The 17,129-nt window shown below is 28.9% G+C and overlaps 1 protein-coding gene across 9 annotated transcripts in view; it reads left to right on the forward strand.

The window, feature by feature from the left end:
* LOC143238063 (ARF GTPase-activating protein GIT2-like) overlaps nt 1–16,636 on the forward strand; it is a 72,023-nt gene extending 55,387 nt beyond the window's left edge. For 5 of the 9 annotated variants that reach the window (XM_076477989.1, XM_076477984.1, XM_076477988.1 and 2 more), the window contains 6 exons: nt 690–842; nt 4,326–4,664; nt 5,288–5,358; nt 5,845–6,054; nt 9,037–9,100; nt 13,901–16,636. In XM_076477989.1, coding sequence (XP_076334104.1) covers nt 690–842; nt 4,326–4,664; nt 5,288–5,358; nt 5,845–6,054; nt 9,037–9,100; nt 13,901–14,095 — 1,032 coding nt within the window. In that variant the 3' untranslated portion in view covers nt 14,096–16,636. The remainder of the gene's footprint in view (nt 1–689; nt 843–4,325; nt 4,665–5,287; nt 5,359–5,844; nt 6,055–9,036; nt 9,101–13,900) is intronic. The other 4 variants (XM_076477986.1, XM_076477987.1, XR_013020393.1 and 1 more) reach the window with 2 other exon arrangements.
* The last annotated feature ends 493 nt before the right edge of the window (nt 16,637–17,129 follow it).

Genomic DNA, 17,129 nt, shown 5'->3' on the forward strand with positions numbered 1-17,129 from the left:
TGTTTTACCAAAAAAAATCTGCATGCCACAGATCATAATCCATGCTTGGTATACAAGTAAAAATCTTAATATTTCAGTGTACAGGTTTGGGTTTCAATTTAATACTTGATTGGAATGTTTGGTAGGTCAAATAATTTTTTAGTCAATGTTAGTACTTAAAAGAGTGAGGGGTTTCCATAATTTTTTAATAGTGTATTTAGTTTTGGATACATTACCTTATTGTTATGGGGGGGGGGTGAACTGTTACTTGATCCTTAGTAAAAATATGAAACCAAGCCTGCACTTGCAAGGAGGGACATTCATTACAGTAAAGTTTTGAATTAACTGTTAAATCAGTTTTGTATTTCAACAGCAAAAGATGTGTGTGTATATGGAAGAATAGAGAAAATTCTTAATTTCAGTTGTTAAAAACACTTAAAATTGTAACTTCCAATATTTGAACCACCATCTAATTTTATATTCATAGAGTTCTTGAAAACAGTATGTATGTCTTTTCAGTACTGGTACATATATGTATTTTAATTGCACTTTTAATATTTATTACATTAAGAAAAAAAACAACAACAACATTTTCCTATCCTTTGTTATTAACGAGTTTTTATTTCACCTATTCATTGGGCAGGTACTCCAGCTAGTAAGTTAATAATTGTGAAGAAGAAAACAAATAAGAATGTTACCCATTGTTTCAGAGTTTTGCCTCATCAGATCAGTCAGATGGACCCATTACTCTTGAAGAATACCTGGAGGTCAAGAAACAGTTGGCAACATCTGAGGTTCAAATTAACCAGCTCATTCAGAGCAACAAAGATATGAGTAAAGAAATCAACCTTTTACAGAATATGGTAGTTATTTAATTTTTCTTAAGACTTGGTTAATGATACATGAGAAAAATATAAAAAAATGTATTATTAGTTTTGTGTCAATTAGTTGTTTACTGTTTACTTCTTGTACATTTAGTAACCAAAGGAAACATACTTGTAACAAATGTTTATCATCTGGTGGCTTATTTAATTCAGAATATAATTTAGGAAAGACAATCTTGTAGAAAATTGTATTTTGCACTCAAGGAATAGTTTCCTTTCTACCACATTTTGTATTGCAAAAATTCAAATTGTCAGAATTCATAGTCTGAACTTTGATTTGACTTGAGCTGATTATTTGAAAAATGCACAAGAAAATGCTGAAAATTGGTTCCTGTTAGGTAGGCAGAGATGTGCAATAGCTCTCACCAATTTTTAAAAAAAATCTGTAATAGAATTATTTTGAACATTAATTATAGAAGAATAACAGGAATATCTTAAAGTAAAAAGACAGAAGATGACAGATCAAAACAGGGTTGAATGTGAGTTTATTAAAACATAGGTTGAAACGAGTCACAAAAATAGACCAAACTAGTTTAAAGGACTTTGGAGATTTTATATGAAATTGTTCATAAAATCAGATAATTGAATAAACTGACATAAAACTTGTTCACAGTAATGTCAGTATGTGTTTAAAATCAACCAAGATGGTTATGCTGATCTACTGAAACATTCAAAAGCCTTGAGATTTGTAGTTTTTGTATAACAAATGCAACAAATTGACTTTGCAGTTTAAATGTGTTACTGTCCGAAATAAGTAACATGAACATAAAGTAGTTATTTATTAAAGAGAGAGAGAGGGAATAAGTTCTTCCGTAAAGTTCCAAAAATTTTATTTACCTATTATGGGAATTGAGTTTCTCAGAACTAGTGATTATCATACAAGAGTACTAGAAACAAGTGAAAGATAATGTTTTTGTGATAGCATAAGTTCTCGTGTTGGCTAAAGCAGAATTTTGTAGTATATAGCTGATACATACTTTACTGCCCTATAGGTCATATTAGCAAAATTGTATTTTTCTTTCTGATTAGGAACTTGCTAAATGAGACTGAGATCATGTGCCCCTTTAATTTCCATAAGCTGGTCTCATTAAACTTTACTGTTTCATGGACTGATTGTATTGTATCCAACTTTTTTTGTGTATAGAGCAGAGAAGTGTTTTGTGACCATCACACAGAACAAAGATAAGTCTGGACTTTTTAATTACCAACTACAGGGAAAAGGTGTTGTGTGATTACACTTTTCAAATTAGAAGCCTTATGATATATGAGGAGAAAGGTTTATTTAGTTTTGTTATGTTGTATCCTTCACTCTTTGGTCATGTACTTTTAATTTTTTTATTTCAATCTTAAATCAAGTTTATTCTCATTTGCTTTTATTTTAATACAACTGTGTTTTTTAAAAATAAATTTTAATAGTAAAATGCAATGTCCTACCATTGAACGATCAGACTTATTTTTATTTCTTCTTCAGTAAATAAAACTATTTTTACTCCAAATTTAATGTCATATCTTTTCTGCTGTAATCCACTTACAACAGATAATTACATGTGTGCTTATTCATCCCAGGTAATCAACTCTCTAATTTTTTCAGAGATCAGTTAACTGTATGGTATGTTTAATGTTGAATTTACCACAAACTCACAAAATCAACCAATTAAGAAAGTTGCATTTTGAAATGGGTGAGTTGACTGAAATAAAGTAAATCATTCCAAGTTACTGAGTTGTGAAAGTCAAATAATAACTTGGAGTAATATCTTAAACAACTAGAATTATATTTAAAAGAATAGAGATTTCTTTTTGTCACAAGAAAAGCAGAAAGTAGTTGAAGATTCTGCCCAATCAATACAAATGTGTAATGATGTATATTTACTGTAAAAATCAAACAATGAATGAAAACAATGTAGAATGAAATTACATATTAATAAGCTGTTAATATTGAAGGTACAGTGTGGTTCTTAACATCTTTAAAAAATTCTTATTTAGTTTTGTTGATATTATTTAGAGCATGATTTAAAATGAAAGATTTTCTAATGTATATATGACTTGGATTTTTATTTCTAAGTTGTAAAATGTTATTTGTTAAAAAAATTGTAGTGAAAGGTTAAAAAGATTGAAACTCATGGTAACTTAAAAAAAATTAAAGGTCTTGTGTGGTCCCTGGTAATTAAGGCACTTGTCTTGCAATTTGCAGGTTGTGGATTGAAACTTGCTGCCAAACATACTTACCCTTTCTTGTTGTGAGAGCATAATAATTTGACATCAGTTCCATTGTTTGTTGGTAAAGAGTATTAGCTTTAGAGTTAGCAGTGAGTAGAGTTGACTAGCTGCTTTAGGTACATCTGATATTGATAATGTTTAAGTAGCTTTGTGCTAAATTTGACAAATAAACGAAGGACAATATAATGTAATCTGGATGGAAGATTTTTATAAGGTAATTGAAAGAATTATACTATTCAAAATTTTACTGGATAAAGTAAGACACTAAATGATAATTGTAAAAAGCCTCTTTTACAGGTATATGCAGTTTTGATCCTTTGATAATCTGAATAGTTAAAGGAAGAGAAACTTCAATGTTCTATTATTAAATTAATTTCTGGTATACACATAAATATAATAGTAAAGGATGAATTATCCATATCTATTGAAATATTATTTAATTATTATAACAAAAATGCTTTTTTGGTGTAACCAACACTAATTTTTTTTCAAAATGTATCAAATTTGTGATTGATAACAATAATTAATTCCATGAAAAAATTTTGTTTTTGAATATTTGGGATGAGTGAAGCCCAATGATTAGTATGCCAGATTTATTAATTTCAGATTCAATGGGTTGTTTACCACCAAACATGGAAAAAAAATGCACTTTGTATTTTTGGGTCATGGGTGCATTGTGAGTGTGACAGTGAAATCTCTATTTAGTTTTAGAAGAGGAGGTCAAGAGTTGCTTTTCATCTAGTCTACCACTTTAAAATTAGAGACTGTGAGCTCAGATGACTCTTGTATAGCTTTGTATGAAATTCAGTTTAAAATGTTTTAAATATTTAATGGTCAAGTGTAGAATATATGGTTGGTTGGACATTTTTTTTTTCAGCTTACTTGTCTGTAAGTTTCTTGTATTCTGCTTAACTTGCTTCAATTTTTATTTTTGTCTAAGATGTTGAATTTGTGTTTGTCTATATTTAATAAGGAAAGTTAAAAAAATATATGAAATTACAAACAAAAAAATAAAATAGTCATAAACTATTAAAGAAGCAATGTGTTTTATGCTCAGTTTATTGTAATTACAGGAATTTACACAATTGGTATCAAATTAATAACCAGAAATGTTATTCTTGTGGTTCTTTGTACCTGTGTTTGTGTGTGCTGTGATTACATTGAATCTGTTGTGTAGGGCATATAAAGAGCCATACAGTGTCATGTTTGTATTGCATACATCATACCTAATGCTTGATATTTCAGGTTCAGAAACTGATGCAAGAAAACTCTCACTTGAGATCATCCATTCTGAACAATACATCAAGCAGTCATTCAGTTTCCCAGCATGTTCCAAATGGTTTTGAACCACCTTCTGGTCATTATCATCCAGCTACTGGTCAGAAAACAACATCAGATAAAAGAGAAGAAACATCTGCTATAGCTTTTTGCCCACCCCGAGGGAATCAGAGGCCTCAGTCAATGTATGAGCCACGAGAGAGACCTTATGTTCAGCAAGATCAGCAGTTTTCTTACTCGTGGGAAACAGTATCACCTACAGATCAGAAAGATAGTCATGCTTTTCCTCGAGATGATAGTGGAATTGTAAGTCTCATATATTAGAAAATGTAACCCCAATACTTGATTATTGTCCATACAACTTTTTGGGAACAAAATTTGGGGTACTTGTGTACACAGAGAGAAATTTTGCTTTTAATAAAAAAAATGTTAAAATGGTTTCTTTTGTTCTTGATAAAGTAACAGCATTTACATATTAGTATAAATATTTTTGTTATGTACTGGACTTGAATATTAAAATCATATGAATACATACGGCACAATACTAGTTACTTAAATTTTGGTAGTCACAAATATAACAGCTCTGCAGGTGTTAATGACCAAGGGCTTTTTATATTGAGGGATCATACTTGTTATTGGAATACAAAAACAAAATTGTTTAGTAATCCCAGTTTTAATACTTTCTGTGATTTTCACATAAGTACAGAAATTGTTTATTTATTAAAATTACAAAATTGTGCTCTGTTCATAAAAAAATTATGGTTATAGTACTTTACAAAGCTTGGTGAATTTTAAAATAAAAGTAAGATGTTAGTGTAATAACTTTAGTAATAATCTTGGGATCTCATTTCAGTATTACTGATGATTATATTCAGGTTGTTATTTTTGAGGAAATATACCTCATTCGTAAAAATAGAATACTATTTCAGGGTAACATACAGTCTAGTCACTCCCCAAGAAATAGCAGCGAGTATGATAACACGTCTATCAGTTTTAGTAGGTAAGTGCTGATTGATATGTAAAAATAAATGCTAGATAGATTTTTGATAACTGTGTAGTGTAGGCCAGTAAAAATATATTCTTTTCAGTACTGTCATACAGGAGTGACTTACAGGGTCTTTCTCTATCATATAACGGTAATAAGTTTATATACTCATTGTTCATTTGCAATACCAATTAGAATTATTGTTTTTCTCCTTTATAACTAGCAGAGTTAACATGTTTTTGTAATTATTACTTGCTTTTTTTTAATACATGAAAGGTATCACTAGTGAAGTACAATTATAATTTAAAATACTTGGAGAACAGCTGTGACAGAGAGCAAAAGTAGTACAAACATGGTTACCTGGTGTTTCATGTTATATAAAAAAAAACAACATACAAAATAAGTTTCATATTGTTTGTATGTTATGTTCATTTTCTAATATTTTTATAGTAATTTTTTTACTTTTATTTAAACTGTGTTCTGTAATTGTTTATCTTTAAGCAACAGCCCTCGACAACAAAGCCGAAGTAACTCGTTAAGTCCTTCTTCTGAGTCCCCACCACTTTCATCTGAAATGTTGCAATCTAAACATTCACTCTCAAACAACAAAAGTAATCTGCCATCCAGAGAAGAAATAGATTGTAAAACAGAACAAATCACAAAAAAAATTCAAGAGCTTCTGATATCTGCTCAGGAAGGAAAGCATGAAAAGTTAGTTTTATGTTTTCAAACAAGATATTTTTATACACTTCTAGTTTTATGTTTCCAAATAGTAAATTTGTCCTTATTTCTCAGTCTATTTTAACATAGAAAGCTTATTTTAAATGGCTTCTGTATTTAGCTGTAAAATAAGGTATCAGTTCTTATTAATGATTTTTATTTTAGGTGAATGTTTTGGAGAAACAAAAACTCCAAAAGAAAATGCCCAGTTGTTTTAAAGTTCCATATGAAATATGGAAACCCATATTTACTACTGCCCTTTAAATTAAAAAAAAAAAAAAGAACAAACACCAATTTTCAATACCAATTTCTTAAGAAGGATTTGGTATACCTTCTTAAAACTTAATATTCTTGAGAAAGTAACAAATATATAATGCCTGATGACCTTTACAGAAGTATGAATTTGATGAATGTGACAGTTATATTGTGATATGTTGTATATTATTATGCTATAATTGCATAAAAAGTACCACAGAATGGTTTGGCTGGGAATGTAAGAGACAGTAAATAATATGAAAATGTAATACTGGAGACAGTTTCCCTTCAAAGCTGTAAACTTTTCATCTTTTGGAGCCATATCATAAAATATCTTTAAACATAAAACCATGTATATCAAGCCTGTGATGACAAGATAATAAAACAAGTATTAACATTTTATATCTGCTTATGTAAAGTTTATACCAAATTTAATGTTATGAAAATCACACTTAAAAACTGAAAACATTATACAACATCCAGGAAATGGCTGACATTTTTTGAAACATTTAATTGCTTGTATTAAACCATGCTTTTAAAAAACCAAAAACCAAATATAAAAATGACATTAATATCCTGTGTGTTTCACAAACTTGAAGCTTGAAGGGTTCATTTTTAGTAATAATGACTGGTTTGAGCTGTTAAATATATTACTTGTATGCTTTAATAATTTTTAACCATCAAAAAGCTTTTTATTTCCCACAGTAGGTCCATCATTGTAAAGACAATAAACATGTAAATATGATTTTGAGCCTATGTATATAACTTTTTGTTTGAAACTTTTAAGATATAAGACAGACCAGCATTCCATTGAAGTAAATATGTTCACCTTCACGTAAATCACTTCATTATGCTTATGAATAATTTTTTGCTCATTTGTTAGTATAATACTTGGCAGCCTTTAATTTGAAAAAAGTCTGTTTGTTGAATATAACCAATACATTATGCTATATAGGTTCATATGGTCACTACAGCATGCACTACATTATAACTGAAAAGAACATCTTCGTGCTCTTTTGGATGGGGAGAAATCTTGGGGGAGAAGTTTTTTTATACCCAGTGTTATGCTGCATAATAGTTTTTATCACCAGGTGCATCATTATCAAGCAGCTTATCCACTCCCAGTATAGTGCTGTGTAGTAGTTTTACATATTATATACAGCACTATCAAGCAGCATATCCACTGGGTATAAGAAAACTGCTACACAGCTGTAGTGGATAAACTACTTGATAGTGCTGCGTAAAGTATGTGAAACTGCTATGCAGCACTATACTGGGAGTGGATAAACTACTTGATAGTGCTGTGTATAGTATGTAAAATTGCTACATAGCATTACACTGGGTGAGGGTAAAGTGCTTGTTAGTGTTACAAGGGTTGAGGAAAACTTGCTATATTTGACAAGATTTCATAATCAGATATTCAGTTTATAGTGAAACAGTGAACTACATTTCTATGCATAGATTAGGATATTCAAAATTTCAGTTAAAATGCTATTACCAGATCAATCATATGATTTCAACGTGTAGAAAATTAGTTATAAGAAATTGAGTCTTGTATATTGTTAAATGAGTGGAAGAAGCTTCTCAGTATTGTTCATTACATATCCCCATCATGTGTAACTGCATTTATTTTGAACATTAAATTTGACTAGTTTGTATAGTTGATATATTTATATAACACTGTGAATGTGTATTTGTGAATACCTAATTCATTATATGGTATTTAATTTCAGAGAGATAACCTTATACTAGTTCTAAATTGTGTTGAAGTTTTTTTGTAAGAAAAGTAAAGGTGCCATTGATATAAGATACTAATAAACACATGTGCATTAGAACTGCTTTCCTCAATTTTTTTACTTGGCAGAATAAACAAGTGTACAACATATATTTTCAAAAAAATCAGTATGAAGTGAGGTGATTCAAGTTATTAAGTGAAATATATCCTCTCATATTTTCAATAAATTAAATATAATTTGTTTTACTTAAATAACAGTACTGCTATTTTAACTTAATCCTTATTATAGAAATGAACACCCATAATAATTTCTGATTTCAGTTATGAATGTCTTTAGATTGCAAAAACGTAATGTATAAAACCCATTATGAATGTTTGAAATAGATGTTGAAATTTGTTTGTTTGTTAAAGTTTTCACTCTTCACCTGTTGTAAACACGAGGAGTGTGATAACCTTATCATGCCTGAGATGGGAAAAGAATGAAATCTTTGTCAAACATTTTGAACATGTTATATATATATGCTATCAGTTTTTGAAACCTAAAGGTGTCAGTATAGTTGATATATATCAAAAATTTAAAATTGAGCAAACTATCTTCAGATATTTAACAATTATATTTAATTCATATGATCAGCTGTAATTTGTAGCTAACAGACATCATGTTTTAATTTTCCACATATGAGTACACTGTTAATAAATGGATAGTTAACATGATAAACCTAATTTGGGCTGTGAAAAGGAATGAAAAAGGACTGTTTATCTCTCATGGTAATTTTGAAGTGCTAGGTGTAATGACTGATTTTAGTCTATTAAACATTTTATTTCTCCTGTTGTAATTAAGTTATAGAAAGTTACTTTATCAAGTATTTATTATTTTGTTTTAAGAACAATTTTTATATTTCAGTCATGTCATTGTTTTGTTTAGGAATTTTGCTATTAAATTCAAATTTTGAATTTATTTTTAAATTGTATCTTTTCTCCAGTTTCATACCCTGCTCTGAGAAAATATTCAGGGCTGTAACTGAGATTGCAAATATATTTCCTCAGGTAAGATTTCCTTCCTTATTTTGCAAAGATGTATTAAGTTGTAAGGTAATTGCATGAAGTGAATTTTTTTTTTTATGATCCAAATAATCTTAAGATTGAATAATGTTCAAAACCAGAAACCAGTTATTATTGTGTATATGGTATTATTACTTCATACTTTAAAGTAATTTATTTTTAATTCAGTATCTAAAACTATATTTTATCTTTATTAATGTAAATATATCACTGTATCTTGATTATGTTCTAATCCTGAACCATTTGGATGATATGTGGTTAAGATTATATTGATAGGTAACACATTTTTAATTGGACTGTTTTGGACAGATACCAATGAGTATAATTTACTTATGATAGCTTCACTAATTCAGCAGAACAACTTTTTGAAATTTCAGTCCTTTTATATGTGTAAATGAGTTATTTATCACAAAAATAATCATGAGTTTTAGCAATGAATATTTTCAGCCTCATCTTGAAACTTAAATGAAGTGACTTTGTTCTTACTGCCAGGATCTGTAATATGACAGTTTATGAAGCCTAATAAAGTTTTCTAACACAATAATTATTTTTCAACCTGATTAATACAAACATTTTGGTTAATTATAAGACTGTATCGCAGTGGTATGATATTCTTCAAAGTATTTGACACAAACTTAATGCACAGTTTACATTTCATTTGTATCTTGCTGTTTGTAAGATAGTCGTCATCTTTTACTGTCATTTTTCTCAAAAGTGTGGGGTAATGCCTTCCAACAGTTAAGCTCAGAGTTGAAAGTTCTTAAAAGTGGTATACCAGAAAGACATGGTCTACTTTGAAGTAGAGACTGAACAAGCCAATTGACCAAATCCATCCTGAAGATCTTTTGGGACAACGTCGACTAGTTGGTCTGCATTCTATACAGTGTGGAAGCATTTATAATTGTGAAGTCCAAAAGTTGAAAAAAAAAACTGTCTTATACCACTCTACAGTCTTTTTGTTTTTTTAGAATATTAGTTTTGTGTTGGTCATTCAGGTCAACCCCACTTACAAACTTATTGTAGTCCATAATCAACTGAGGTTTTGTAACTTCGTTTTCTCTTCCTCTTATTGTCACAGTTGTCATAGTACTACAGTGGAAAGTGAAAAGGTCTGTTTCTCTTGTATGTTCCACAAACATAGGTTCCAATCCAATAAATGAGAGGACATTTAGAAATTGTCCTGGAAACCAAGTGTCCTAGTCAGTTTTACCTGCCCATTAGTTCCATCACAATAATATATGCAAGACCCCTCCCTAGTTGTCATTTGTCCCTCTTTACCTGTTTAATTATAAATTTAAGACAGTATCACTCACAGTTTCTGTTACGACCCATATCTTTGATATCCCACTTGACATGTTTTTTGGGCAGGTACTAAAGGAAACCAGTTCTACATTTTGTGCTTAACATCTGCTAATTTATAGATACTTCTCTGTTAAGGGTGTAACAGATCTAGTGTTATATATTTATTTTAATATCTTTGTTTGTTTTGGGTTAATATATATTTGGAAATAAATGTGAATTGTGATGTTAAATTTCTATTTTGAAATTTCTACCTGTTCTCTAAATTTGTAGAAGATTCTCAAGTGTCAGAACCAGTAATGTGTATACATACATAAATACCAGTATTGTTGGGCCAACTGAACTTTTGAGAATCTCACCTAAAGTTTATAGATTGACTTGCTAGGAGATAGTATGATATTGTTGGTTTGCTACAGTCAGTACACTATAAACCTCAGAAGCTATAATTGTGATAACTGCTTATTAATCAGAAAACTACAATATTTAACCAGGAATGTTTATAGATTTTGAACTTTATGAGACTTGAGACCCATAGCTATACTGAGACCAAAGTAGGCTAAAATGCCTTAAAGTATCAACATTAGTTCATTTCAGTATTGTTTTTTTAATTACAGTTTCACTGTCTTTAACATATCTGTCTGTTTTATTGGTGGCAAATTGTATTTCTATTGTAAAGAAAAGTTTAAAACAATGAACAGAATTTAGGTAACCTATTGGGAAATAGGTTCACTTCTGATAAGTGAACTTGCACCAGCTACATCCTGTTCTTTCCACAGGACTGAATCAAGAAGAGCTAGTTCCTTATTTTTTGGTCATTGACTTTTATGAAGAACTTGTCAAAAGTACTGCAAGAGAAGAATTGACTTCAACTTTTGACAAACCTTCTTCATCAGAAGGAAATGACATATTTAGGAGGAACTCGGTTTCCTCCTATGTCAAGACCTTTTTCTTCTACAGTTTTGTTTTGTCTTTATGTTTAGGCTCCATTTTTAGAACAAAATATACATAAGGCTTTATCTCTCACTTTCTGTGTGTTACACATTGTATATCATCACATATCTATTGATTAGATTCTATATACATTATAAACGATGATTACTTATTTAAAGGTAATGCTTCATAAATATCCAATTGAATTTCCAGTTTGCTGGTGAATAATTTGTTTCTCAAGTTACAATCAAGGAGGCTAAGCCAGGAATACTAGCCCAGTCAAAACGAGCTGTATCTATATTACTGGAAACTACACATTTATTGGTTACTGTGTAAGCATGGTAAAATAGGAAACAGGATGTTCATAAGCATTTTTACACCTCAACCACTAAATTTCCATCACCCAAGTTTATTGCATCAGATACTACCTTTTACAGGACCAAATCATAAATATTTTCTGTCACTTTTATATAGTACCTTAGAGAATTCTTGTTGCAATTACTGTACTTTAAAGAAACTGGCAAATTGTTCCCCACTGTGTCCTTGAAGCCTCGATCTGAATCATTTCTGTGGGATACTTATGTATTTTTGACTTACTGGATTGGACTAGACTTTCTGTGAAGTCATAAACATTTTATAATATTTTAGACAGTTGTCATTGTAACCATTTATACTGTTAACATGTTGATATATCATATCCCACTGTGTTTTTAAAGCAGGAATACTTCTGAGAATTCTGCAGCATGAATTTATTTGATATTAACAGTGTCAGAGTATGGTAACACCCAAACAGGAACCATGATTCATTGCTTTATGTTTGGCAGGTTCTTACATAAGCCACTATCAGTAGAATAACAATAAGTAATAGGTGTAAAAAGATTAGAAGAAACTCAACAGATTTATTTGGAGCATTGCTGTCCATACTGTAAAGAACAAAGTACTGTTTATTTTGTTTCTTCTAATTTCTAAATCATCTACTAGCAATAAAATAACTAAAGAAAATAAGTGTAAAAAAGTGAGGGTGTAAACTTTGAAATTTTGTAATCACTATTGACAATACAATATATTTTATTTTATAATATTTTATGTTTTTATACTTTAATTACTTAACTATAATGTAACAGTACAAAATATAAAGCTTTACTGAAAATAAAAATGTTAGATATTTAATTACAAGGTCTTAATTTTTCATTTGTTTTTACTGTTTATTATAATAGTAACTAAAATAATAAAAATAGAAAGTTTTTAGGTAAGATAATGAAAGAAAAATAGTAATCTTCATAAGGTACACGTACCAGAAGCTTCTGCATTACACTGTTTGGTATGGTCGTGTCATTACACATGTGCCATATAATTTTTGACTTTGTTGGAGTATTTCTAGTCAGATATGGTTCAAAAGTCAATAAAATAAAAATACAAATAGATTTATACTGTTACAATATTTAAACTATTTAGTGTAAGTGTTTGTGGCTTCCTATTAAACTTAGTTATTCTAAAACAAAAAATGCAACTTAGATTTATTTCCTAATTGATATGATTGTTATGAGGTTGTTCATATTGATCAACACTATGTAGAATTAATATTGATTAAAAAAAACAAAAGCAGATTAAGTATAATGTTTTATTAAAAACATTTGGTAATTATGTAGAAGGATATAGAAATTACACAAATGAAACTTGGCAAATTTCAGATCAGGAAAAGTATTTTTAACCTTAAAATGAAAATTATTTTGCACATTTGATAGCCAACATTCTGAAAGAAAGAATTCAACAAGTAAGTCTAATAAAATAATCTTAAAACATAATTAAAAAACCTGATACTTGTATATGAAATCATGTTTACTAATAATCTGCAAGCATTTTGTAAAGACTTGCTTACATTTCCAAAGATTATAGTGCAGTTACTCCTATAGATACTGATGAATGGAGATTGAACAGTATTTATATGTTTTCTGTAAAGTTGTTTATAATAAAACAAGTGTACTTAGAACAAGAAGTGTTTTTATGAAATCAAGTCATTATCAAAGATGTTTAGGATTATCACATACATATTTTTGCATATTCAAGTTATAAGTATATTAAGGAAGATGATAAAATGAATTATTTCAGTATTTTATGTGAAGAAATTTTTTCATTGTTGTTACTGTTCAAACATTACCATAAAATTTAAAGAAATTGAACTGGTGTGTGTGTGTGTGTTGTCTGTATGGTATAATATTGTAGGACAGTATTACTGTAAAAGTGAGACACTGAACTATTGTGTGTGTTATTCTGTGATACAATATTGTTGAACAGTATTACTATAAAAGTTAAAGAAACTGAACTATTGTGTGTGTTCTTCTGTGATATAACATTATAGGACAGTATTACCGTAAAAGTTATAGAAACTGAACAAATGTGTATGTTTTGTGATATAATATTATAGGACACTATTAACATAAAAGTTAGAGACTGAAGTATTGTGTGTGTTGTTCTGTGATATAATATTATAGGGTAGTATTTTTGTACATCTTGTGGACCAAAAATAAGAAATATTGTGAACTTTCAATACTTCAGGGTATGCAAGAGGATCACATCTGGTCCATCTTGAAGCAGTTGAGAGGAAGTGCATCACGACTACAAACAGAATGTAACACGCTTCTTCGTGAGAACCAGCCACCCATAGACTATCGATTTGTGACTCAACAGGTTATTCAGTGTGCTTATGATATTGCTAAAACTGCTAAACAGTTAGTTACAATTTTTCACTAAAAAAATTTTACAGCAAGATGGGGAAAAAACAAATTTAACTGACAAAAATATCTTATTTGTTTGTAATTAGTATGTTAAATACATGGAATCAGTTAAAATGTTTTTTTTCAACCTATGATAAATAGGAAATAATTTTTTTCAGTTATATGTAAAAATTAAGAATTTCCCTTAACTTTTAAACTCAAAACTGAATTATAGATGCTGGAGTAATTTGTACATGTTAGATAATAGAAAATTATAAACATTTCAGCTATATTTCAAAGAGTAAAGGAAGGAGTTTTTAAAAGCCCATGCAAAAATATTTTATTATGCTCAAAGCTCAAGATTTCTAATTGTAGCTTACATAGTTTGTTTCAACATTAAAAGGCATTAGATATTGCCATATTTTTATGTGATAGATTTAGTAGTAGTGATGTACATAAAGTCCGTAAATACGTAGCGACAATCACGCATAGTAATTCTTGTTCTGGCTGGATTATGAAGCAGTTGAGTATTATAAATGATGCTTGTATAAACTATGTCTTGTTATCATTTTCATAATTTTAACTTATTATAGCACTTTGTTGAGGTTTATAAATTATTTTCAATTTCAAAAAGGTATAAAAGTTCAAAACTAAAAAGAAAATTGTAGCTTTTATGTTTTAATGTGATAAGTTTGATGCATATTTAAGATATGTATTTAATAAATTCAACATGCATGTCTAAAAAACAAACCTGACATCTTACCACTGTAATTTGTATACAAGCAGTATTGTATTTTAGAAGTTACTTCTTTATAATTTGATAAGATTAATCACTTTTGTGTTTATTCACTATGTTAATAATGTTCCTTTTCAGTAACTCAGCAGTAAAATTTTAGGCTTATTATTATACAAATCAGGTTTGGTACCTATGGTAGATACAGCACTAGTTACCCATTGTGTAGCTTTGTGTTTAACAACAAAGAAACATTAAATATCCTTGTTGGACTGTTTTTCTTGATTTAGTTTTTAAATCTTCCAGAATTATGCAATGATTTTAAAATATAACATAAACAAATTAAAGTATTTCTTGAAGCTGTAGAATTAAAGATAAAACAGTTGTATTATTTTATTACAGTAAGAAATGTGGGATTGTTAGGTAAAAAAGTTAGCATGATCTTATCAAATGGGATTTATCCATCTTTGTTTAATAATACTGTTTAAGATAAAGTTAAAATTATCTTATCAAATGGGATTTACCGATTTATATGTTTGATAATAATACTGTTTAAGATAAAAATTTTAACATGATTTTATCAAAGGGGTTTTTATCTGTCTGTATAATTAATAATTAATAAAAAATGCTGTTTAAGATAAGACAGTAATGATGATATGAAAAAGCTAATTGATTGTAAATAAATTTTGAGAATTGTGGATCACACTGCATTTTTATTTGAAAGTACATACAATGAAAAATTTATTTTTTTTACATTTATATTATTATTAAATGTGTGTGTACTGTATAACATGCAGTGATGTTCTTCTAAGCTAATCATGGTGTTTGCTTGACAGAGCTTTGAAGTAGACCTGTTTTCCAGAAACTTCCTGTGTCTTCTTATGCACATATAGGATTTAGATACAGGGATAAAATAAAAATATTACTTTCTAAGTTAATGTCCTTGTCTTACTGGACAGTTACCAACTTTTCACTCAATTTTATAAAACAAATGTATGCAGTTGACTGTAATATAGTGTTTGAGAGAAACCACTGTCTTTGCAGTTTGTTCCATGTTTCTTAAATGTTAGTGTATTAAACCCTACAACACTATTTTAAGAATTTCTTGCATTTTTAAGATGTATATCTGTAGTGTGAAAGGCTGATTGTATTTTAAGGTTTTAATTTTAATAGTTTTCTGAGGAGAGTAATTTTGTTGAATAAGCAAAATGTAAAAGGAATGCTAGAGTTTTTCAAGTAGGTAGTATTTTTGAGCCAAATCTTACTCTGTTGAAATCAATAATTAAGGGTTCTTTCTTTAGTTTTATAAAGTAAAAATTTATAAAAATGAATAATTTATTAGGACTGGAATAATCTTTTTTGAAACTTATCAAAATTTACACTTTTGTATGAAAGATACTAGCTATTGTCTTACTAACGATATGAAAACTACTGCTTTTCTGCAGTAGCTTTTGGATCACATTCTTGTATGTGAAACAATGCCATATATTAAGAATTCTAAATCAGAATGAAAAGTGTTTTTTCGTGGTAGTAGATATATATATATATATATATATATATATATAAAGATTTACCCTTAAAAACTCTTAGTACCTGAAAATGTGAGAATAAAACGTTACTAAATTTTGAAGCTCTATTACAGGTACATTGAAGAAATGTGCTTTTATAATTAAAGATAAGTGGAAATTCATCAGTTATTTTCTTACTGTTTTAAGATGATAGTTTATTGATGTTGAGTTTAAGCAGCTATTGCCTTTGAGATATCTTTAGAGAACTTGAGTGTATTTTTAGATAACCAGAAGAAAATAAAAACCTGTTATTAATATTAATCTTTATCACACAAAAGTCTGTTGTAAAGTGTCTCGCTGCAGTTATTTATTGTTATATTTTTATGGAGCTAAATGATACATTATTTTTTACTACTTGTAGTATTTTAAAGATATATTTGTATAGTTGTATATAAAACAGAACTTTGACATAGACATGTAGACTGAATACCACATACATTTCTGAAGTTTGTGTGTGATATAGTATTAAGAAGTTTAGTATGCAAAAAAGATATTAACGAATGTAGGATCCATAAAGTTATACCTACATGTTTGTTACATTTAATAATAATAGTAAAGTAATATTTTTGTACTAATAAACAACATTTGAAAAATACTCAGATAATAGCATTGCTTGAAGTGGGGTGGAATTACATTATACTTCTCTTTAGAGGGCCCAGAACCATTCCTCTACCATTTAACAGAAAGGTTTAATAGAATATACAATAAATATTTAGTGGCAAAGGACTGGGGAGAAAAACCTTTTTTTTTGTGTTAAAATGTCATGTAAG

The sequence above is a fragment of the Tachypleus tridentatus genome, chromosome 13 (genome assembly GCF_004210375.1).
Source record: "Tachypleus tridentatus isolate NWPU-2018 chromosome 13, ASM421037v1, whole genome shotgun sequence".
Taxonomy (NCBI): Eukaryota; Metazoa; Arthropoda; class Merostomata; order Xiphosura; family Limulidae; genus Tachypleus; species Tachypleus tridentatus.